Source organism: Stenella coeruleoalba (assembly GCF_951394435.1).
Source record: "Stenella coeruleoalba genome assembly, chromosome: 5".
Lineage (NCBI taxonomy): Eukaryota > Metazoa > Chordata > Mammalia > Artiodactyla > Delphinidae > Stenella > Stenella coeruleoalba.
The window spans coordinates 131353504-131377934 of record NC_137150.1 but is presented as its reverse complement, the minus strand read 5'-3'; the positions used below and the strand labels follow the sequence as shown (position 1 = coordinate 131377934).

The 24431-nt window shown below is 44.8% G+C and overlaps 1 protein-coding gene across 1 annotated transcript; it reads left to right on the top strand.

Moving 5' to 3' along the window:
* Positions 1–16948: 16948 nt before the first annotated feature.
* LOC307186415 (small ubiquitin-related modifier 2-like) lies at positions 16949–17446 on the top strand (the record flags this gene model as incomplete). Its single annotated transcript, XM_079921460.1, is given in 3 exon segments — positions 16949–17034; positions 17036–17060; positions 17063–17446. Coding segments are annotated over 3 exon segments (288 nt in total). The 3' UTR covers positions 17240–17446.
* Positions 17447–24431: the final 6985 nt, after the last annotated feature.

Here is a 24431-nt window from a genome sequence, read left to right as displayed (position 1 = left end):
AAATAGAAAAATAAATAAACTAATTTTTTTTAAAAAGAGACCAATTGGTTATCAACTTGATCAATCCCCCCCTTTTATTTTAATTGGGTCTTTGAGAAAAAGAAAGATAAATGCATATGCTCAATCTACCCGGTTCAACCAGAAGCTCTTCTAACATTACAACCCTTCTCACATCTGAAGTCAGCTTCCTGCTGGGTGTGTCTTCTCCATCTCCACATGCCCACTTCCTCAGTGGCTCTCACGGGACATGGTTATTACAGTCTCACTAAGGGTGTCCCCTGCAGCATACTCTTCAGATGAACTTCTCAGAATGCCTGTTTCATAAATATCCTGTCCAGATCTGCACACAGTTCTCCAGAGTGACAGGGGAAGTTTTCAGATATCCTTTTTAATTTTTAAAAACTCTTTAAAAATTTATTTTATGGAAGTATAGTTGATTTACAATGTTGTGTTAATTTCTGCTGTACAGCAAAGTGATTCAGTTATACATATATATACATTATTTTTCATATTCTTTCTATTATGGTTTATCACAGGGTATGGAATATAGTTCTCTGTGCTATACAGTAGGACTTTGTTGTTTATCCATTCTGTATATAATATATAGTTTGAATCTGCTAATCCCAAACTCCCAATCCATCCCTCCCCACCTCCCCTCCTCCTTGGGAACCACAAGTCTGTTCTCTCTCTGTGAGTCTGTTTTTGTTTCATAGATAAGTTCATTTGTGTCATATTTTAGATTCCACATATAAGTGATATCATATTGTTATAGGGTGTGTATGTGACCCAGTAATTCTACCCTTTGTTATGACATAGCAGTAATGCAAGCATATGCCCACGAAAAGCCCTGAACCGGAAGTTCAGTGCAGTATTATTCATAACAGCCCTCAACTGGAAACTCCACAGATGTCCATCAACACTGGATGTGTAACGTGTGCTGTGTTCACCCAGTGGAATACTACCCAGCAATGAGGTGAATGATCTACAGCCACGTACAGTGCAGATGACTCTCATGAGAGAATTTACTGCGTGGTTCCATTTATATCAGGTGCAAAACAAATCTATCATCAGAAGTTAAGACAGAGGTTGCCCTGGGGGAGAGGTAGTAATGAGAATGGAATGTGACAGGGCTTCTGTTCTGCTTCTGTTCCGTTTCTTGATGAAGGTTCTGTGCTCAGTTTGTGAAAATTCTTCAAGCCCTACATTTAGATATGTGCATGTGTCTTGCAAGTAGGTTATACTTTAGTAAATAGTGAGTGGTTTTTTAAAAAAACCTAGGCAGAAAGGAGTAGTTTTATCATCCCGGAAAAATTGGGCTACCTGCTTAAGGACAGTAATATTGCACATCAGACAGAGGTTTTTGCTGAGACGGGGATCTGGGCTGCACGCATTCTGGACAAATCTCAAACTTAGGAAGAATCCACTGAACCCTTTTTATGGTCATCAAAACAAGGGGCCCTCGAGCCCATGCCCTTGGTGTAACTGGATTACATCCATCTTCTGGGTCTCGATCACTCCACTCCCCAATTCTCACCCCACCCCAATTTGACTCACAGCCTCCACTCCTGCTTTACAGAACTTCCTTTTCCGCTTGGTTGCTTTTCCTTTTATCTCCAGGTATCTGATTGTCTTGCCATCTGGCATTTTCCTTCCATCAACTCTTTTACATTCTTATGTGATTCTTTCTCAACCTCTTTTTATTTTATCACCTGCTTTGGGTGGTTGGGATTTTGCATTAACGTTCCTCATCTTTTTAAGCCCTGGTTAAATTCTGGATTCTTTCCTGGCCTTCCTGCCCTGCAAGGCCACGTCTCATCAGGCTGGAGTCTGTCCTTCTCTCTTGGGCTTGTCTGTTTTCCTTCCTATCACTCCTAATGACACAGACATGACCTGATGGGCGGATAGCGCACGTTTTCCTTCTCTTGCTTGGTTTAGTTTTATTCAGCAAACTCCACGCCATGTTTGCTTCGGTTGGGGAGGTGGTGATGGTGCTGTCGAGTCATCCTGTTGAGCCTGCTGGCACAGACTGAGATACGTAGTAAACTGAACATTCTAGACCTTTTTTTTCCACAAGATCAGCGATTTCTGTGCACTTGGTATTCTGAACCCGTGAGCCAGATTTTCCATTTATCCTGATTACATTTCAAATGTTAGATCTTATCCATTATTCCAGCCTGTCAAGATATTTTCCGATCTTAATTCGGTCGCCCAAGATCACATTCATCCCTCCAAGCTCCCGATAGGCCTCCATCTCAGCATTCAGTGATGACAGTGCCCGTCAGAGGAGGACAAGCGCTGCGGATGGTGCCTCGGTGCCGACCACGGCTGCTTGCTCCAGATAAAGAGAGAGCAGATGATGGACAGCGGCCCAGTCAAGGATTTGGTATTTAAAGGATAGACTCTTGGATCCTTCTTTTTCTTACACTTCTAGCTTCCAGTTCAACACCTCAGTTTCTTGGACCTGCTCTTCAAAGGCTGTGGACCAGAGATGGGGGTTGTAAAAGAAAGTTTCAAAGATAGGTTCCTGAGTGGCTTTCCGGCCACTTGTTTGTATTTCCTGTTCTACCCTTGGAGTCCACAGTGAAGATGACCAGAGTGGTAGGCTTTTCAGCTGCATTAGAGAGTGTACGCAAACCACCTAACTGTCCAAATGGGGAAACTGAGGTGCAGTAAAATTAAATTCCTGGCCTGGTCTTGGCCTTGTTTCTGGACGATGGTGCCAGGGCTGGAAAACTAGTCCCTTTGCTCCAAACTGGACCATCTCAGCCAGGTGACCATGGCCTATTCCTGCTCCCATTTCCTGGAGGGCCAATGTTCCTCCAGAGTTTTCCGGAAAACATTCGTTTCTTTCTTTTTTTTTTTTTGGTACTTAAAATTTTTTTTATTTTTTTACTATTTATTCATTTATTTTTACTGTTTAAATTAAAACATTTATTGAAGTATAGTTGGTTTACCTTTGGTAACCAGAAGTCTGTTTTCTATGTCTGTGAGTCTATTTTTGTTTTGTAAATAAGTTCATTTGTATCATTTTTAGATTCCACATACAAGTAATATCATATGCTATCATAATTTTTATTATTTATTTTTAATGAGTTACAGTTGATGTATGACAATATTATGGAAGTTTTAGGTGTACAATATTATGTAAGTTTTAGATGTACAACATAGTAATTCTCTAGTTTTAAAGGTTATGTTCCATTTATATTTATTATAAAATATTGGCTGTATGTCCTGTATTGTACTGTATATCTTTGTTGCTTATCTATTTTATATATAGTAGTTTGTATCTCTCAATCCCCTACCCCTGTCTTGCCCCTCCCGCTTCCCTCTCTCCACTGGTAACCACTAGTTTGTTCTCCATATCTGTGAGTCTGTTTCCTTTTTGTTATATTCACTAGTTTAGAAAACATTAGTTTCTTATTAAAATATACAAGGATAGATGGTGGCATAGAATGCAAAAACCACTTGGATTTTAAAAATGAAACAAGAGGATCAAAGAAATGTGCATTTACTAATTACTTGGGCCATGGAGGCCAGATCCCTCCAACAGTACAAAAATAGATTATTTAACCTCATGGAACAATTTTAAAGAAGAGAAATAAGACTTCAGATAGACGTAATGAATGTAACAGTACTGCTTGTAGAGGTGCATGTACGGGGAGGGGGTTCCATCATTTTTTCCTTTCTGGTATTATTATTATTATAAGCTATTTGTAGAGTGTGACCAGTGCATAGAACGTAAAAGAAAACGTTTTCTTCCAGCTAAGAAACCTTTGTCAGGTTACTGGGTATGTCACGGAGTCCTCTCTATGACATACAGTTTCATTCGTTTAGCTTTATGAGGACATCGGCCAGTTCTTGCCAAATTCCAAGGAAGCAGAAGGACTACCTGATTGAGACCCATTTCCCCTGGCTGTGGACTGACTCTGTTATCCGCAGTTAACGGTGAGTAACTCTGGATGGCATCCTTTTGTAGGCACATTTCTAACCCAAGAACGTCTTTCAGCTCTGAGCATTGTCAAACTGAATGTTGCTATGAGACCGCAGCTATTTATTCTCCCAAGATGTTTTCTGAAAGAACTGTGATGGGGCTCTGGTAACAGAGTGTATTTTTCATAGCTCCAAAATCATTTTTATTCTCTCTTCTTTAAAAAGAAAAAAAGACCCCCACCATTTGTATAACATTTCCCGTGAATACATTGGAATGTTAGAGGGGCGATGCATGCCAGAAGTCTTGGCAGGTAGGAGCCCTTTCCACTGTTTAATTTCTGTTTTAATCTGATGATGTTGTAGAGGGTAAATTTGCCTTAAAAAGCCAAGGATCATCAAGATTTCACTGAATGCTCCAATTGTGTGCATAAAGGGTTAAAAATATCCCCCCCCCCCTTTAACCTCTTGGATACCTCTTGGAATAATAGATACAGATGCATGGGTTTTAGAGTAAATACGTTATCAATATCTTCTTCAATCAGTACCTTGGTGGGTGCATGTTTATTTCACAATAGAGATGTGTATAGAGAATATCTATTGATCTTGCCTGCCCATTATCCTTTCCTTCTTTTTCAGCTAAAACACCTCAGTTTTCCTTGGGGACCCATTCTCTCCAGGGGTGATGGTCAAAATATGTAAAAACTGGAAGTGACATGGGTACTACCATGCTCGACCAATCAGGGTGGATGTTGACTGTAACAGCCGTTGAACCCAGCCTTCCTCATTAGATACACTTTCAATGAGTCTTGAAACTGAGATGCCCTGCCCTTCCTTCTCCAAGGGCCAGGCATGAACCAAGCGAGGCCAAACAGATTCTATGTCCTGCGAATTTGCATATTGATCAGCAACACAGGCAGGGTTGAAAACACTTGGCACGGGTGTGTCCCGAAGGTGTGGCCCTGGAAGCGCCAGCTTCCTGTCCTTTCTAAGACCTCATTGCTCAGCTTTTTCTTTGATTCTATAAGCTACCACCTTATCCACCCAATACATTTTGTTTTTTGCTTATATTTCCCAGAATTCATTTCTGTTGCTTGCAACCAAGAAACTCTAAGACAGTAATTCAGAAAATAAGATAGTAAAACAAATTTTCCATAATGGGAAGGAATCCTGTTTTCCTGAGTAATTTTATTATAAAATTGTAGAAATAATTCTGTGGAAGGAAAAAAAAAGCCTTCAAAAGAATAAGTAGGAAATATGATGAAAATGAAATTAAGAAAAGCAGAGTTGTGGGGCAAAGCACTCAGTTTACTGGTTGGTGTGACAAAGGACTTGAACCAAATAGAGCAGAAGTGCTAAGCTTTCTGTGAGTTGCTATCCCTACCTGGGTTTTTTAAAAAAAAATTATTTAAAGTAGCTTCCTACCTTTAGAATTCCCCTTTGACCTTTAGTCACTAGATTAAATCCTCCAGAACATGTTTCTTGAACTCCAATGCACATATAAATTGCTTGGAAGATTTTTCTTTTCTTTCTTTTTCTTTCCTTCTTTCTTTCTTTTCTTTCTTTCTTTCCTTCTTTCTTTCTTACTTTCCTTCTTTCTTTCTTCCTTCCTTCCTCCCTTCCTTCCTTCCTTCCTTCCTTCCTTCCTTCCTTTCCTTTCCTTTCTTTTGCACCAGATCTTAGTTGTGGCACACGGGGTCTTTAGTTGCAGCATGCGGTATCTTTTTTAGTTGCAGCTTGTGGACTCTTAGTTGCAGTATCCATGCGGGATATAGTTCCCTGACCAGGGATCGAACCTGGGCCCCCCTACACTGGGAACGTGGAGTCTTACCCTCTGGACCACCAGGGAAGTCCAGATCTTTTTCTTTTTAATGTAATATTTTATTTGTTGAGGGGTGGATACATCCTTCATTTCTTTCTTTTTTTTTTTTTTGATAAATTTATTTATTTTTGGCTGCGTTGGGTCTTTGTTGCTGTGCACAGGCTTTCTCTAGTTGTGGAGAGCGGGGGCTGCTCTTCCTTGAGCAGGCTTCTCATTGCGCTGGCTTCTCTTGTTGCAGAGCACGGGCTCTAGACGTGCGGGCTTCAGTAGTTGTGGCTTGTGGGCTCTAGAGCGCAGGCTCAGTAGTGGCACATGGGCTTAGTTGCTCCGTGGCATGTGGGATCTTCCCAGACCAGGGCTTGAACCAGTGTCTCCTTCATTGGCAGGTGGATTCTTAACCACTGTGCCACCAGGGAAGCCCCACCCCTTTTTTTTTTAAATTGAAGTATAGTTGATTTGCAACATTGTGTTAGTTTCAGGTGTACAGCAAAGTAATTCAGTTACACATACATATATATATCTATTTTTTTCAGATTCTTTTCCCTTATAGGTTATTACAAAATACTGAGTACAGTTCCCTATGCTACACAGTAGGTCCTTGTTGGTTATCTGTTTTACATATAGTAGTGTGTATATGTTAATCCCAAATTCCTAATTTACCCTCCCCCCTTCCCCTTTGGTAACCATAAGTTTGTTTTCTATGTGTGTGGTGGAGGATCTTATTAAAATGCAGTCTAGGGCTTCCCTGGTGGCGCAGTGGCTCAGAGTCCGCCTGCCGATGCAGGGGACACGGGTTCGTGCCCCTGTCCAGGAAGATCCCACATGCGGCGGAGCGGCTGGGCCCATGAGCCATGGCCGCTAAGCCTGTGCGTCCGGAGCCTGTGCTCCGCGGCAGGAGAGGCCACGGCAGTGAGGGGCCCGCGTACTGGAAAAAAAAAAAAAAAATGCAGTCTGATTTTACATTTCCATCGAGTCCCAGTGATGCCAGAGGACCACAATTTGAACAGCGAGGCTCCAGGTCAGAATATTTTGCTCCAGCCCAGGTTTCTCAGATTCCCCATTCAGGGCTTCCAGACTACCTCCCTTTGTCTCTGTAGAGCACACTTGTCATACCACTCCAAGCCGGCAGGCAGCAACAGCGCCCTCCTAGAGTCCCTGCTGAACTGATTCCTCGCCAAGAACCAGTTGGTATATTTCAGAAGGATTCACGTAAAGGGAGCTTAAGAATCTCCAAAGTAAGCGTATTTCATAGCATTTGGTTATAGTTTGAACCTCCAAGCAAAATGACCACTGAGGGGGGAATTCCTGCTAAGTATTCTGATAACCCTTTCTTTTTTTCTTCTGATTTAAAAATCATCTGTCCGTGCCTCACTGTGGAGATTTGGCTCTCTACATGTGTAATTGGAAAGTAAGAGGCGCTTTAGCAAAACCTGCTGCAGTTAGATTTTAGAGGGCTTCCTCACGTGTTATCGTACTGCTAGAAGAATCTTTACTACCGCTATTATTCCCATTTTACAGATGAGAAAACAAAAGCACAGAGAAGAGGATTTAGTGACTTGTCTACTGCAACATAGGGAATGGGGAACAGATGAGATATAGCCTTGAGCTTCTGCTCAAAATGCTCAGTCTTTACTGTGTATGGAGAAACAAACAACTACAGCAATAACAACAAACAAACAACGCAAAACCCAACACCTGGGTTCTTTTCTGCACTAAACCTGGTTCTTCTCAACAACGTTGAAATTTAACTAATCTTTGTTAAGGTTAATGGTTTAAATTTGAGGAATTCCTGGGTTCCTGGTCACAGGAACTGGAATAGAGAGTTCTGGGCATAACTTCTCCCTAAATACAATGATACACTTTGGATAAAATGATCTGTGGTTGCAAGTCTTCTAGAAACTTTGTATTTATTTACCACAGCCAAGGAGTCCCTGTCCTACATGTGGTATCAAAATTCCCTTTGAAAAATTTCTGGGGAGGTTAGGCGTTAAAGTAGAGGGAACATTTTGAATACATTTAGAATAAAACAAAGGCTTTTTTGTGCTTGCGTGGAGGGGAGTTTAGGGGAGTCGATGTCTCATCTTGGAGAACCTCCCACAGGTTTTGCAGCCACAGTAAACTCTGGGGGCTACTCCCACCCCCTTCCTTCACCCCTCCCCCCACCATCCAATCTGGTGCAAGGAAGTTGCTGTCACCCCAAAGCCAAGCATAGCGGGTTCTTGAGCATCGAATCTCAGGGTGGGAAGGGCTGCTATGGGTGATCTCAAGGAACCTCAAGATCTTCAAGCATTTTGCAAAATGGGTTCTGCGGGATGTTAGCACAGAGTATTAGGGGGACAATGTTTCCGTGGTCACACCACGGGTCAGTTGAGAAACACTGATTTAAATGAAGTCACAGAAGTTTCTTTTCCCCAGGGCTTCTTGGAGGTGTTCGTGTGCGTGTGTGTGTGGAGGGGAGATCTTTAAGAATGGGGCTTGTGCTCTGCTTCCCAGTTAGGAGGTGAAGGAACCTCTTGTTCCTGGAACATCTGAGGCTTACAGAACACCCTGTGAAAATCCTCATCTAGTTCCTCTTGCCCCACAGACAGTGCCAGCTCCATGGCAAGTGCAGTCACGGGGCCCAAGATCCCTTTAATGCTCTGCTGTCACCGTCTTGAAATTCTTAGTAAGTTCTGAACAAGGGGCTCTGTTACCCGAAAACTGGGTTCACCTCTTGGCGGGTGTTGAGCCAATAGACACAACCGAGTCAAAGATCTGGAGAAGGAAGGATTTATTATTACTTGCAGCAAGTAAGGAGAACACTGGGGATCAGTGTCTCCCCAGATAGCAAGATTGGGGAAGTTTTAAGCTAAGGGTCCATGCACATTCACGAATGGGCTTGAGCAGAGGAGAATTCAGCGTAGAATTGGGGCAAAGGTCGACAGAGTCCAAGCTTTAGTTGATAGAAGTCACGAGGGTCCACATCATCATTCCTTCCTCCACCTGGGTGGGGACTTTAGTTCCTGCAGATCCCAAAGATGTGTATCAGATTGTTATATATCTCTCTCTTGAGGAGGAACTAGGACTCTGTTTTATTGCGGAACTATTGTTTCTGGACAGCTCTTCCTTCATTCCTGCATACCGTCACTTCTCTTAAGATCCTTGATTACTGAGACCTGTTCAAGGGCAAGCACTGTGGCCATACTTACATCACAGAATAGCTTCTCTTATGTCAAGAAAGCCATGCCTGGTTCTCTTTCTCTGGGGACCCCCTACCCTATCTGCTTACAGCTCTGCACCTGGGTTTTGCACTGGGCCCTACAAATGATGCAGCTGTCCCTGCCTACGGAGGACCCAGAGGAGGCCTAAACGTTTTCTAGTCTTTCCTCTCCTTTCTCTCTGTACTCTTCTTAGCTTCCTCTTTCCACATGTGCTGGCTCCCGCCTCCCGTATCTCCTCCTGCTTCCCTACTTTCTGCATCTTCCATCCTCTTCCTTAGGCCTTCCCTTTACCCTCTGTCTTCTACCCGTGGACGTATGATCATTTCTCCAGCCCAAATTTACAGCTCCCTGGAATAAAGCTCTCTAATGTTTCCTTAGCTCTCTTCGCACTTGTGATGGGATGTGCCACGTACTGTAGCAAAGTGCACACTCTGGGGGGTGGTCAGCCCTGAATTGTGCTGTCAAAATAATACCTGATGTTATCGCTCTGCTCCAGGCACTGCTGCATTCTCTAGTTTGTATCTGGGAATTCAGGGAGAGAAGCACAGAACACAGAAGAAAGCAGAAAGAGCACACATTTCGATGGTCTTTAAAGCAGTCCTTTCCGAGACTAATAGGCTCTTTTGTCTAAACGTATTACATTAATGATTTGAAGTGAAATATTGTTAGCACCCTCTTACAGTTAAAGGAAAGGATCAGTGCAGTGCCCCTCAGCACATCAAGGGAAGCGTCAGAACAGAAGACGGGTTACAGCATCTCTCACTGACAACCGGGAAGGACCCACTTACCATAACAAGGCAAACTTCCCTGCAGGCTTTCAGAGTCATCAAAGACCACCCTTCCTGTCCAACCCTGTTACCACCTCTCTCCCTTAACTTCCATTGTTGTCAAGGCGTTTTTTTGTTTGTTTGTTTTTGTTGTTTTTGTTTTGGCAAGTAATATAAATTTAAATCAAACCGCTGTGAGGAAAGAAAAGGAGATATATTGGTTCCTTATAACTGAGCAGTATAAGGGTTGGGAATGGCTTCAGGTATGGCTGGATTCAGGAGTCCAAATGATGTCATCTGGACTCCTTGCCCCCTCCTTCTCTGTGATCCCTACTTTCCTTTGGGACATATTCTCTGTCCAGATCTCGCCACATAGAGGCCAAATTGCCCCCTCAGTTTACACTCTTCATGGCTTATGATTTAGAGAAAATGTCATTCTCCCAAGGGTTCTGTAGCAAAACTGGAGGGGAGATTCTGATTGGCCCAGCCAGGTTATGAGTCACAGCTGATGAGCCCACCCCTCAGCCAATCACAGTGACCTGGAAAATGCAGTGTGCTGGCATTGGCCCATGAGGGCCACATGCCCACCCACCTGCTGCGGTGGTGGTGGTGCTGGAAGGAAGAATGAACTCTTACCCAATAAGGTAAGGTGGGTTCTCTTAAAAAAGAGGGTTCCAGGGCTTCCCTGGTGGCGCAGTGGTTAAGAATCCGCCTGCCAACATAGGGGACATAGGTTCAAGCCCTGGTCCGGGAAGATCCCACATGCCGCGGGGCAACTAAGCCCGTGTGCCACAACTACTGAGCCCGTGCACCTAGAACCCACCTGAATGAGAAGCCCGTGCACCGCAACAAAGAGTAGCCCTTGCTCACCACAACTAGAGAAAGCCCGAGCGCAGCAATGAAGACCCAATGTGGCCAAAAATAAATAAATAAAATAAATTTATTTAAAAAAAAAAAGAGGGTTCCTAGTACTAGAAGAGGAAATGTGTGTCCAAAATGACAGCTCAGGTGACGCTCCCTTCTCGGTCTGTCCCATGACTCCTCCCCTGTCCCACACTTTGCTTACATCTGCCTCAGGGCGTTTTCTCCACTTTCCTAAACCCAACCAGGCCCCTCAGGGCTGAACCCATAATGACACTCAGAAAGTACTTTATGTGTTCTTTTGGGAGCCAGTAGAACACTGAAGAGGTTTCACAAGGGAGACAGATCCTTTGTTGATTTGAAGACAGGTAGCCTAGCTACGTATCTTCATCATGCTTCTGTGAGACTCTGTGCTGGTCAAGGCTTTTTAGTTGAAAGGATCAGAGAGACACAGGAGTTAGTATAAATGAAAGGGCGGTGGGCTCAAAGGAGTCGAGGGCATCTCCTGGAACCAGAGAACAGCTAGCTGAACCCGGGGGACTCTGGAAGCCCTGGGGCTCTAAGATGAGACCAGTCCTGCGGGTGGTCTGGGGAGAGACGGCCTCCCGGCCTCGTGTCTGTCTGTCTGCTCGGTGCTCCTGCCTCCCTCAGCAGCTGCCTGTGTCTGATTGCTCTTCACTGTGCGCTCTGGGAGAGGTGGCGGGCTGGTGTCGGCACCTTTTAGTTCCCATGCCCACCATCCTCTGGGGCTCTTTGCTTGGGTTTTTGAGGAAAAAAAAGAACACATTTGATCAGTGAGCAGCCCATGTATCAGCTGTCTTTGGGCATCGCCCACTAGTCCAGTAGTCTGTTCATCGGGGTCGTGTAGCACACACATGGTTGACCAGGCCATGGGTGGGAGTGGGTCTCAGAAGAGTGGGTGTGGGCTGGGCAGGCGCCCCAAAACATGCCTCCTATGGGTACGTGGAGCAGCTGTTTCACAGGCTAATCGGTTAAAGCTCACACAAGGCCACCCAGCCAGGGAGAGGTGACTCGGGTGTCTGTCCGCTGCTTTTGGCCACTTCTAATGAAGAGGGGATGCCCAAGCCCTGAGCGTTGATTAGCTCCCTGAGGCCATGAGGCTCTGGGGAAGGAGCCAGGCAAGAGGCTGGGTTTCAGTGGACCCCACGGTGAGCACTGAACTAGACCCTGGAGTGGAGAGGAATTAAGACACTGGGGGACTTCCCTGGTGGCTCAGTGGTTGGGAGTCCACCTGCCAATGCAGGGGACACGGGTTCGAGCCCTGGTCCGGGAAGATCCCACATGCCACGGAGCAACTAAGCCCGTGCGCCACGACTACTGAGCCCACGTGCCACAACTACTGAAGCCCGCGTGCCTAGAGCCCGTGCTCCGCAACAAGAGAAGCCACCGCAATGAGAAGCCCGTGCACCGCAACGAAGAAGTAGCCCCTGCTCGCCGCAACTAGAGAAAAACCGTGCGCAGCAACGAAGACCCAATGCAGCCAAAAATAATAAAAAAAATAAAAAAACAGGGCTTCCCTGGTGGCGCAGAGGTTGAGAGTCCACCTGCTGATGCAGGGGACATGGGTTCGTGCCCTGGTCCGGGAAGATCCCACATGCCGCGGAGCGGCTGGGCCCGTGAGCCATGGCCACTGAGCCTGTGCGTCCGGAGCCTGTGCTCCACAACGGGAGAGGCCACGGCAGTGAGAGGCCTGCGTACCGCAAAAAAATAAATAAATAAAAAAATAAAAAACAATTCATATTCACTACTTAGCAAAGTATGTGTAATTGAGAGATTTGTTCATTTGGGGTTTCATAAAAGGTTAGCTGATTTGTTGACGTTAAAAGAGCATTAACCTAGAAGCCATGTTTAAATAACTGAATATTTTTCAAAATCTAGCATGTGCTCCCAGGGGCTGGAGGCCTGGTGAGGATCTTGACACATTGGTGGGCTTGTGACATGTCCAACGACTGTGGCCTTAAAGGGATTTAGGTTGAGTGTGGCCAGATCTGCTTTCTAAAATAAACAATCCAGAAACCTGAATTTTGGGGAAGTCTCTCAGTTTTTTGCATATTGGCAACAGTCTTAAAATTTTAAAACACTGAGGGCCAAACTAAACCAGATTTATGGGCCTGATTCAGTGAGAGGGTTGTCACTTTTCAACATCAAAAGAAGTCCCTTGGGCTTCCCGGGTGGCGCAGTGGTTGAGAGTGCCTGCCGATGCGCGGGACGCAAGTTCGTGCCCCGGTCCGGGAAGATCCCACATGCCGTGGAGCGACTGGGCCCGTGAACCATGGCCGCTGAGCCTGCACGTCCGGAGCCTGTGCTCCACAACGGGAGAGGCCCGCGTACCGCAAAAAAAAAAAAAAAAAAAAGAAGAAGTCCTTTACTTGAGAGGTAAGATCACAGAAGCCCAGGGCAGAGAGGGAGCAGTTGCAGAAGGACAGACAGGCCTGGGGGATCTTTCCAGGGCAGACAAGTGGTGCTTCCCTTCACTGAGAGGTTAGTGGCTTGCCCAAGAGAGCAGAAGCAGAAGACTCTAAATTCCCCTTCAGTACGGGAGAATTCTCTCCTCCAGTTACTGGGAAGCTTGTCCACTGACAGCTCGCAGCTATGCACCTTCTCTGGAAACTGGTTTCACTCCAGAAAGTTGCCTCCACAAGATACACCCCTTTCTCAGGGCAGCTGGCATCCAATGAACCCCCAATCCACCCCACTTTGTCCTGAAGGGCCAGCCCCGCTCTGAGCTCCCCACGGGGTGGGCTGAGGCCTTCGTTGAGACCGCATGGCAGGGAGACCTCTCCCTCCATCCCGTCCAGCCTGTCTCTTCCCACACGCTGTCGATGCCATGGGCTCTCCCTGCAGGCTAAGCTCTAACTCTGCTCCGGACCCCCTGGAACATGACCTGTGACCCTTAGATCCCCTCTGTCTCTTTTCTGTGTCCCAAGTAAGTGTATTTTAATGAGCAAGGCCAACCTAAGATAGTAACAATTTTTTTTAATTAATTTATTTTATTTTATTTATTTTTGGCTACGTTGGGTCTTCATTGCGGTGTGCGGGCTTCTCATTGTGGTGGCTTCTCTTGCTGCGGAGCACGGGCTCTAAGCTCACGGACTCAGTAGTTGTGGTACACGGGCTTAGTTGCTCCGTGGCACGTGGGATCTTCCAGGACCAGGGCTTGAACCCGTGTCTCCTGCATTGGCAGGGGGATTCTTAACCACTGCGCCACCAGGGAAGCCCGATAGTAGCAATTTTTGATGAAGACATTTTCCTCAGAGATTTTTCTTCAAGAGATCTAATTTGAACAGAGCTTCCCTTTACACACACGCATTCAAAACACAGGGCCTAACGAAAACATGTAAGAGCCACGCAGGAACCTCTTTTTTTCAGGCCAGCATAATCATTTTTTTTGGGGGGCATATAATCGACGTATAACATTATACTTGTTTAGAGTATACAACATAATGATTTGACCTTTGTATATATTGTGAATGATTGCAACAAGTCCAGTAAACATCTATCAGCACTCATAGTTACAAAACATTTTTTTCCTTGTGATGAGAACTTCAAAATCCACTCTCTTAGCAATTTTCAAGTATACAATACGGTATTATTTTATTTATTTATTTTTTTTTTGCGGTACGCGGACCTCTCACTGCTGCGGCCTCTCCCGTTGCGGAGCACAGGCTCCGGACGCGCAGGCTCAGCGGCCGTGGCTCATGGGCCCAGCCGCTCCGCGGCATGTGGGATCTTCCCGGACCGGGGCACGAACCCGTGTCCCCTGCACCGACAAGCAGACTCTCAACCACTGCGCCACCAGGGAAGCCCACAATACAGTATTATTAACTATAGTCATCATGCTCTACATTACACCCCCAGGACTTATGTTTTTTATAACTGCAAGTTTGAACCTTCTGACCCCCTTTACCCATTGCCCTGATACCTTTGACTCCCCATCCCTGTCAACCATCAATAAGTTCTCGGTTCTCTGTATCTATGAGCTTGGTTTTTTGTTGTTGTTTTGTTTTGTTTTAGATTCTACATGTAGATGAGATTATACAGTATTTGTCTTTCTCTGACTTATTTCACTTAGCATAATGCCCTCAAGGTCCATCCATGTTGTCCCAAATGGCAAGATTTCATTCTTTTTCATGGCTGAATAATATTCCTTTGTATATCTATACCATATTTTCTTTAACCATTCATGCATCCACGGACACTTAATTTGTTTCCATGTCTTGACTATTGTAAATAATGCTGCAGTGAACATGGGGGTGCATATATTTTTTGAGTTAGTGTCTTCATTTTCTTCAGGTAAATACACAGAGGAGGAATTGCTGGATCATACAATAGTTCTATTTTTAAATTTTTGAGGAACCGCCGTACTGCTTTCCACAGTGGCTGCACTAATTTACATTCCTATCAACAGTGCACAAGGAGTCCCTTTTCTCCACATCTTTGTCAACATTCGTTAACTGTTGTCTTTTCAATAATAGCCATTCTGACAGGTGTGAGTAATACCTCACTGTGGTTTTGATCTGCAGAGAGCCTTCTGGAATGCTCGTTCAACAAACGAACTGCCTCTCCCTTCAAGTGTCAAACCTGAGTGAGTTTGCAATCCCTGTCGCCAGCATCTGATGAAACAATATTCCAGACTAGAATATTCTAGTCTTACAATTCTCATTGTAAGACTAGAGGCTAAGACCTGGGTCACAGTGTTTCTACCTGTGTTAGATGTCAGGATTCTCCAGAGGCCAGTCCTTGGAATCAACTCAGGAACTGATGGGAGTCATTTAAATAAACCAGGTTCAGGGAGAAAAAGGCACTGGTTGGGGGTGCTGGGAATTTTGCTTCTTTTGCCTAATGACTATATGAATAAAGTTACTCACTTGAACCTTTCTCTTCTAAGTCTAAACAGCCCACCTTGGAAGGGTTTATTTTATATAGCATCTTTGGAAGGACTATTCATTTTTATGAATAGTAATAACGATACTGGAGTGGATATCATAGGAGAGAGGGTCCAAGCAGATGAGAATGAGAAGGAAAATGATCACGTTCCCCTACTACATTTGCAGATTCAAGGGGAATAGTTAAATATCAACTGAGATCGGGATGACGGCTATTACATATTTTCCCAGGGCTGCTATTAAATAAATATTAAATATTTATTTAATAAATTTATTTTATAAACAATAAATTATCAATTTAATTTATTTAATAATGTAATCATGAACTTAATTTAATAATTAAATGGATTTATTTAATAAATAAAATTATTGAATACATTTATTTATTTATAATTAAATATTAAATACATATTGTTTCCTCCTCAGCTCCACTCACTACCTCTTTTACAGTGTCTACCTGTGAACCCAAGCTCAGGTGAAAGAAATTAAGGAGTAATATAAATTCTGAAGGTACTTAAGACAATGTTGTAATATAGTATCATTTCAGGACCAGAATCTTCTGGTCTTGGGCTGCACGTGTTTTCAGGATCAGAACAAGAAGAACGTTCTGACTTAATGACCTCAAAAGTAAACCTCTGCCCTTTTCAGACTCTCCCACTGCAAAACAAGCCGGCTCTCTTCCCCAGCCCCCCATCCTCTCCAAGTCATAATGGAAAGTGCAAGAGTTTTAAAGACGGGATTTGACGTTTGCAAACAGGAAGTGTGGATGAAAGCAAAGCTAAGGCAGGTATAGAGTAAAACAAATTTAATCTGTCCAAAGCTGAGAACAATTAGTTCCAAATATTTCTAAATTTTTTTCTTGAATAAGGGGGTCCTTATTCTGAGCGAAGAATTCGAACTGGTAGACGGGTTTCTTGGAAAGGATGATACTCAAACTTCTCTTAGTAACAAACCCTTTAGGAAAAAGGGAATGCATTTAGCAAGGGAAGGAAAGAAATGGTACATACTATTTTGATTTTGAGGCCTAGGAAGATATGATTGTGTAACTGGTTTAGCATTCTGGGGTGGAAACATCCTGAAACCATGGTATATGATAAATTTGGCCTCCTTTCTGAAAGGGTTACAGCCTGGGAAAGAGCTGTTATTCTAGAAGTTTGGCCTGTTACTTGATAAAGCTGAGTTTTAAGAGTAATAGGGAAAAATACCCTTATAAACCAGTAAGAAAATGTCAAAATATTCAAAATAAAAATAGGCAATTTAAAAAGTTAAAAAAAAGAGTAATAGGGAAAATAAAATCTAACAATTGTTTTAAAATAAATAATAAATAAAAATAAACGCGCTCTCCCTCCTCCACCGCTGCCGCCTCCCTCTTCTGCGGCTCTCGGTACTGCTTGTGTGCTCTGTTCGGTGCGGACCTGGTCCCTCTTTTGGGAACTGGCCGCAGGGGAGACTGCTGCGCTTGCCATGGCCGTGGCCGAGGAAAAGCCCAAGGAAGGAGTCAAGACTGAGAACAACGATCGTATTAATTTGAAGGTGGCGGGGCAGGATGGTGGTGCAGTTGAAGATTAAGAGGCATATACACCACTGAGTAAACGAATGAAAGCCTATTGTGAACGACAGGGTTTGCCAATCAGGCAGATCAGATTCCGATTTGATGGGCAGCCAATCAATGAAACAGACACACCTGCACCGTTGGAAATGGAGGATGAAGATACAATTGATGCGTTTCAGCAGCAGACAGAAGGTGTCTACTAAAAAGGGAACCTGCTACTTTACGCCAGAATTCTGTTCCTCCGGACCAAGAAGACATTCTCAATTAGAAAACCGCAATTTGGTTCCACCACATCCTGACTACTACAGTATAGTTCCTCTATTCTTTCATTTTCCCCTTCCCCGTTCCTTTATTGTACCTAAAGTAACTGGTGTATGTGCACAAGCATATTGCACTTTTTTTTTAACTAAATGGCCAACGGTATGTTTTGATCGACATCAAATGGAGATGGAATGGGGAAAAATACTGGTTCTGTGAAGATAACCCCTTTCTCCATTAGTGGTATGCTCATCAGCTCTTATCTTTATATTCCAGTAAGTTATTTCGCTCTCACTGTTTTAAAAAAAAGAACAACATAAAAATTCTTGCAAACCTTGTTCGACTGGAGAATTTTAATGTTTTTCATTTATCATTGTAAAACCAAGGACAATTTTATAATTTTTTTGAACGTAGCTGTCACATGTAGGGCAATCTGTCTTTAAGTAGGGATAAATTACTCTAAAAGAAATGAATCCTAGATAGTTTTCCCTTCAAGTCAAGCATCTTGTTGTTTAAATACACTTCTTGTTTAAAAAACAAACAAACAAACTGAGCACGGCTCCTGAAATGCACCTTATTTTCATTATTTCCCATGAAGTGGGTGTAGTAGGAAGAATAAAGGCCTCCAAGGATGTCCATTATCTAATCCCTAGAATTTGTGACTATGTTATGTTATGTGGCAACGAGGAGCTAAGCACATGGAATTAGGCTGCTGATCAGCCGACTTTGGAATGGGGAGATTAGCCTGGATTATCCAGGTGGGCGCAATATAATCACGAGGGTCCTTAAAAGCCTGTGCAGGAGGCAGCATAGACGCAGTGTCAGAGTGATGCAGCATGAGAAAGATGCCATTGGCCAGAGCTGGCCTTGAAGGTGGAAGGGACCCATGCACCAAGGAATATGGGCAGCCTCAACAAACTGGAAAAGGGAAGAAAACAGATTCTCCCCGAGAGTCTCGAGAAAGGAATGCAGCCCTGCCCACACCCTGATTTTAGCCCCGTGAGTCCCATTTCAGACTTCTGACCTCCAGATAGTACATTTGTGTTGTTTCACTAAGTTTGTAGTAATTTGTTACGGCAGCAGTAGGAAAGTAATGTAGAAGGTCAGTCAAGTAGAAACAAAATTCACTTATGAAACTTCTTATTTAGTTTTTAAAATAATATTGATACCATCAAGGTACACAGCTGTTTTATGCTCAGATATTTTGTTCCACATGACCCACTTCTACAAAATACCAGTTAGTCCTGTTTTGTACATATTTTGTCTTTGGGATAAAAACTAGTGTTTATTACATGAAACACTTTTTTTTGACCAGGAGGGATTATTTTGTCCTTTATTAGCTGGCTTTTAGAAATGATTTACAACAAAGTCCAAGCTTTTTATTTCCAATAAGGAATTATCTTGGAGTAGCGAATAGTGGAAAAATGGTTGTGAGCCTTTTATATTTCCATCAGCTGTCCCCAGATAATATAGGTGTGATAAATGAATTCATGGGGAAAAATGCCTGGGTAGCTGCAATTTATAATGTTTTTCAGTTACTAATTTATATGTTAGAACACGGGTTTGATCAATCAAAGAGAATCATTTGCAATAACAGGGATTCTAAGAGCCTGGGATGTTGCTTCCTACATACCGCAAGTTTTGAGATGATAAAAGCAACACTTGTTTTAGAAGGAAAAAAAGAAAAAAAATTGTAAATGCTGAGAGGAATGAATAATGCAGCTATTGAAAGGCACCTATAGACAGAGCTGAGTCACAGACATGCAATAATTCAGACTATTCGGAACGCTGTGAGAAAAGGGTGCTTTTCCCAAGCTGGAGTGTCTCTGCCTCCTGCCCTGGACGTGGTACTCCCCCCACCCTCCCTGGGGCTCCTACACATGTTTGATTCTAAAGCTCCACAATCATTATTGTCCTTCACTCTCAGGCTTTTTAAAAGAAAACCCTTAGACGTCTCCATAACACATTTTCCCTCTCCTTTTCAAAAGGAAGAGAAGAAAGCCTTCTGAGGAGAGAAGATACCTTTTCAGTGACCCTTGTAACCAACCAAAGAATTCAATTCAATCCAACAAAGAGTTACTCAGATAAGAGAACTGACCCAAACACGATGGGGAAAGGGTTTGATGCTGATTACAAATCCTCAGCTGTTGTGCATTTATTCTTCACAGTTAGAAGAGGTGGTGGCGGGACTTCCCTGGCGGTCCAGTGGTTAAGACTTCGTGCTTCTAGTGCAGGGGGCACGGGTTTGATCCCTGGTCAGGGAACTAAGATCTTATATGTCGCGAGGTGCGGCCAAAAAAAGAAGTAGAGAGCTGATACTTGCTATGGACTGAATTGTGCCCCCCCCCGCCCCCGCCAACTTCCTGTGTTGAAGTCCTAACCCTTAGTACCTCAGAATGGGACTGTATTTGGAGACAGGGCCTTTAAAGAGGTGATTACCCTAAAAGGGGGTCCTTAGCCTGGGGCCTAATCCCATATGACTGGTGTCCTTATAAGAAGAGGGGATTAGGACAGCGGGGAACACCAGGGATGCTTACACGTGGAGGAAAGACCATGTGCGGACACAGTGAGAAGGCAGCCACTTGCAAGCCAAAAAGAGTGGTCTCAGCCCTGCCCACACCTTGATCTCAGAGTTCCAGCCTTCTGAACAGCAAGAGAATCCACTTCTGTTGTGTAAGCCAGCCAGTCTGCAGTGCCTTGTCAGGGCAGCCTGAGCAAATGAATACAGTACGTACTAAAGCGAGACTCTCGGACCCCATTGGAGACATCACAGTTGTGACTTAGCAGCAGCCCAGACAGAAACTCTCGGGTGCCAGCGTGGAAGCCCGATGCTGGCTCCTGCCAGAGGCTCAGCACTGCCCTTCCGCCCTGGCCAGCAGTATTCAATTCTTGCTTGACCCCTTTGCCTCTTTCCCTGTGCACCTCGGAAGCCTGGGGAAGCCGTGGCTTCTCCGCCTTTGCATCTCTCCCTGTCTTCAGCCCCGGATGTTACACAGCACAGAGCAGGCAGTTTTAAATGCTGGTTAAATCAGGGCTTGTCTCTAGTCAGTGTGCATTCCTTACCTCCCCCCAAAAGTATGGTAATGATGACCATCCATGTCTACACTAAATGGACCAACAGACTCTCTGAGAAGATGGGACAGTGGGTCAGGATGGGACATGAGGTCTTCCAGTCGGGATTCCTGCAGACACTCTGTCCCACGTTGGATTCCTCCAAAATTGACTAGTCTTCTGCCTCTGGGCAGACACCGGACTGGGCCATGGGAACGTGAGGATGAAGGAGCCGTCCCCTGTAGGAGCAGGTAGAGCTGTCCTCTCTTCCCTAGAATACAATGTGATAAGCGTCATACCCGTGGGCTGCCTGCACCAGCTCTGAAGATGGAGTGACAGGTTCTGTTTGGGAGGCCAGGCAATCCAGGGCTAGGAAAGCAACTGGAGATCCAGCCTGGGGGGATGAGGCAGTGGCCCGCTGACCTTGGCAAATTACTCAGTCTCTTTATGGTTTAAGTGGAAGCTATAGAACATATTTTGGAAAGTTGGTGTAAATATAAAATGAAAAATTGAATTAGAAACTGCATAATGGGACTTCCCTGGTGGCACAGAGGTTAAGAATCCACCTGCCAATGCAGGGGACCTGGGTTTGAGCCCTGGTCCGGGAAGATCCCACATGCTGCGGAGCAACTAAGCCCGTGCGCCACAACTACTGAGCCTGTGCTCTAGAGCCTGTGAGCCACAACTACTGAAGCCTGTGCCCTAGAGCCCGTGAGCCACAACTACTGAGCCCACGTGCCACAACTACTGAAGCCCGCGTGCCTAGAGCCCATGCTCTGCAACAAGAGAAGCCACTGCCATGAGAAGCCCGCGCACTGCAACGAAGAGTAGCCCCCTCTCGCCGCAACTAGAGAAAGTCCGCGTGCAGCAACAAAGACCCAACACAGCCAAAAATAAATAAATAAATAAATAAATATTTTAAAAAAGAAACTGCATAATGTAATGCCTCACACATCGTAGGTGATTAGTAACCATGAGGAAGAAGAGAGCCCCTCAAAGGAGATGATGGGGGCTTCCCTGGTGGCGCAGTGGTTGAGAGTCCGCCTGCCGATGCAGGGGACACGGGTTCGTGCCCTGGTCTGGGAAGATCCCACATGCCGCGGAGCGGCTGGGCCTGTGAGCCATGGCCGCTGAGCCTGCGCGTCCGGAGCCTGTGCTCTGCAACGGGAGAGGCCACAACAGTGAGAGGCCTGCGTACCACCAAAAAAAAAAAAAAAAAAAAAAAAAAAAAACAGGAGATGATGGGCCAGCCTGACCTCGAACAGAGAACAGGAGCACGCCGGACAGAGGAGAACTTGGATGGAAAGCGGTAGACCAGGCAGAGGACCAAGGAGAAAAAAGGTGCTGTTCGGGGAGCCTTGAGTCACCCCATGTCAATGTTAGGAATGTTGTGGGAAATCAGGAAGGCAGAAAGGGACTTCAGCGCCAGGTGAAAAAGTGCCAGGCCTTTGTTCTATATTTAGCAGAGAGACTTTTCCAGAGAGTGTGTGACAGAGGGGTAGAAGGTGGAAGTAGAGGAGGAAGGGGTAGGGTCAGTCCAAGCTGCTTCCCATTTTTCCAGCCTGGGCTCTGCTTCCTTAGATGGTAAGGCCAGAAACTGACCTGGGAAACAGAAGAGGCTAGTGGGACTTGTTTGTTGTTGTTTGGGGAAGGTGTGAAGTAGACACGATGAGATTATGCTCATGTTAAGTTCATGAGGCTTTTGGAGTATCCAGGGAGAGATGCCTAGTGAGCTTGTCGAAAAAGAGTCTAGCCTTTTGTCAATCGGTCAGGGATCCATTGTGTCCCCAACATGGGCTGAGTACTGTTCTAAGTTTTTCCTGTATCACCACATCTCATAACATCCCTGTGAGAGTGACAATGTCATGAGCCTCATTTTAAAGACGAGGGCTGTGATGGACTGAATTGTGTCTGTCCACAGCGCCCCTGCCCCAATTCATATGTTGAAGCCCTAACCCCCAATGTGACTATTTGGAGATAAGGCCTTATGGGAGATAATTAAGGTTATTTTAAAAATTAATTAATTATTTATTTTGGCTGCGCTGGGTCTTCGTTGCCGCACACGGGCTTCTCTAGTTACGGCACGCGGGCTCAGTAGTTGCTGCACGCGTGCTTAGTTGCAGCATGTGGGATCTTAGTTCCTGACCAGGGATCAAACCCGGGCCCTCTGCATTGCAAGCATGGAGTCTTAACCACTGGACTGCCAGGGAAGTCCTGATAATTTAGGTTAAATGAGGTCATAAGGGTGGGGGCCTGGTGCAATAGGGCTGGTGTCCTCATAAGAAGAGGAAGAGACATCAGAGCTCTCTCTCAGTGTGTGCACAGAGGAATGGCCACGTGAGGTCATAGTGAGAAGGCAGCTGTCTGCAAGCCAGCAGGAGAGGTCTCACCAGAAACCAACCCTGACGGCACCTTGATCTTGAACTTCTAGGCTCCAGAACTGTAAGGAAAATGAATTTCTTTAATTTTTTTAAAGATTTTTTTGATGTGTACCATTTTTAAAGTCTTTATTGAATTTGTTACAATATTGCTTCTATTTTGTGTTCTCTTTTTCTGACCACAAGGCATGTGGGACCTTAGCTCGCTGACCAGGGATCGAACCCACACCCCCTGTGCTGGAAGGTGAAGTCTCAACCACTGGACCACCAGGGAAGTCCCTTTTTAATTTATTTTAAATTAAAGTAAATGGTTAAGTTACCCAGTCTACAGCATTCTGTTATGGCAGCCCAAGATGACTAATACAAGGGCAATTAAGCACAGAGACACTAAGTAACTTGTCCAAGGTCACACAGCTGGGAAGGAACAGAGGCAAGATTTGGCTTAGGGCAGAATCTTTGCTTTTAACCACTAGCCTCTTTGCTTTTAACTACTGCCTCTCTAGGCAGTGTGTGTGTGTGTGTGTGTGTGTGTGTGTGTGTGTGTGTGTAGGGGCAACATCTCCACGTGAATGGAGAAAAAATGGGGCTGTCACTTTATTTCGAGAGGAGAGGTTGATTTCTGGGGCCCCACTGCACCGGTGTGCCTACCCTTGAAGCCTTGTGACTGTTGTGCTGAGGCTGCATGGCCACGTTCCAAGCTTCTCCATACACTTCTGTGAGACTAGGGAGGAGGACGCTTCTGTAGAATGGAGAATAAATGTGTGGTCTGAGGCAGGCGGAGCTGCAGACATGTGCTCTGGCATGTTCTGTTTCTTGCATGTTGCCCAGGTGCTGGAGGCGTGGGAAAGGGTGGGAAAGGCTCTGCCCGGCCCTCACCCTCACCCTCACGCTCACCGGGCCAGCAGCACCTGTGAACTAAGTGAAGAGAGAATCCAATAGGCTACAATCTGGCGAATCATCCAGAGACCCACCACCATACGGTAGTTACAGTTTGTTTTAAGATGAGCTTTCGTTCTTTCCCATGTAGATGAGTTAAAGATCGGGCTGGGGCAGGTGGAGGTGGAAAAAATAAAATCAGATTGGTTTTCACTTGGAGACCCGTGGATGCATTCCTGGTAATTGTTTCATTTATTTATTTTTATTTATTTAATTGGCGTATAGTTGATTTACAATGCTGTGTTAATTTCTGCTGTACAGCAAAGTGATGCAGTTATCCATATATATACATTTTTTAAAATATTCTTTTCCATTATGGTTTATCATAGGATATGGAATATAGTTCTCTGTGCCGCACAGTAGAACCTTGCTGTTTATCCATCCTCTATATAAAAGCTTACATCTGCTGACCGCAAACTTCCACTCCATCCCTCCCCCACCCCCCTCCCTCTTGGCAACCGCCAGTCTGTTCTCTATGTCCGTGATTCTCTTTCTGTCCTGGTAATTGTTTTTTTGTTGTTGTTTTGTTTTTCTGGTAATTGTTTTTGATTCTCAACTCTTTCTCCTCATTTTGAGGAGGGTTCCGCCCCCCCACCCCGGTTGTTTGTCTGTCCCCTTGCCTTGGAGTCCCTGAAATATTCCACAGCTCTGTCCCTGCCAGCTCTGCAGCAGCGCTGCCATTGCTCAGAGCCTGTTCACAGCCAAGTGGGAGAGTTTCTCCACAAACTTCCATTTCGGTGAAAACAGAAAATAAAATGCAACCAAGCACGTT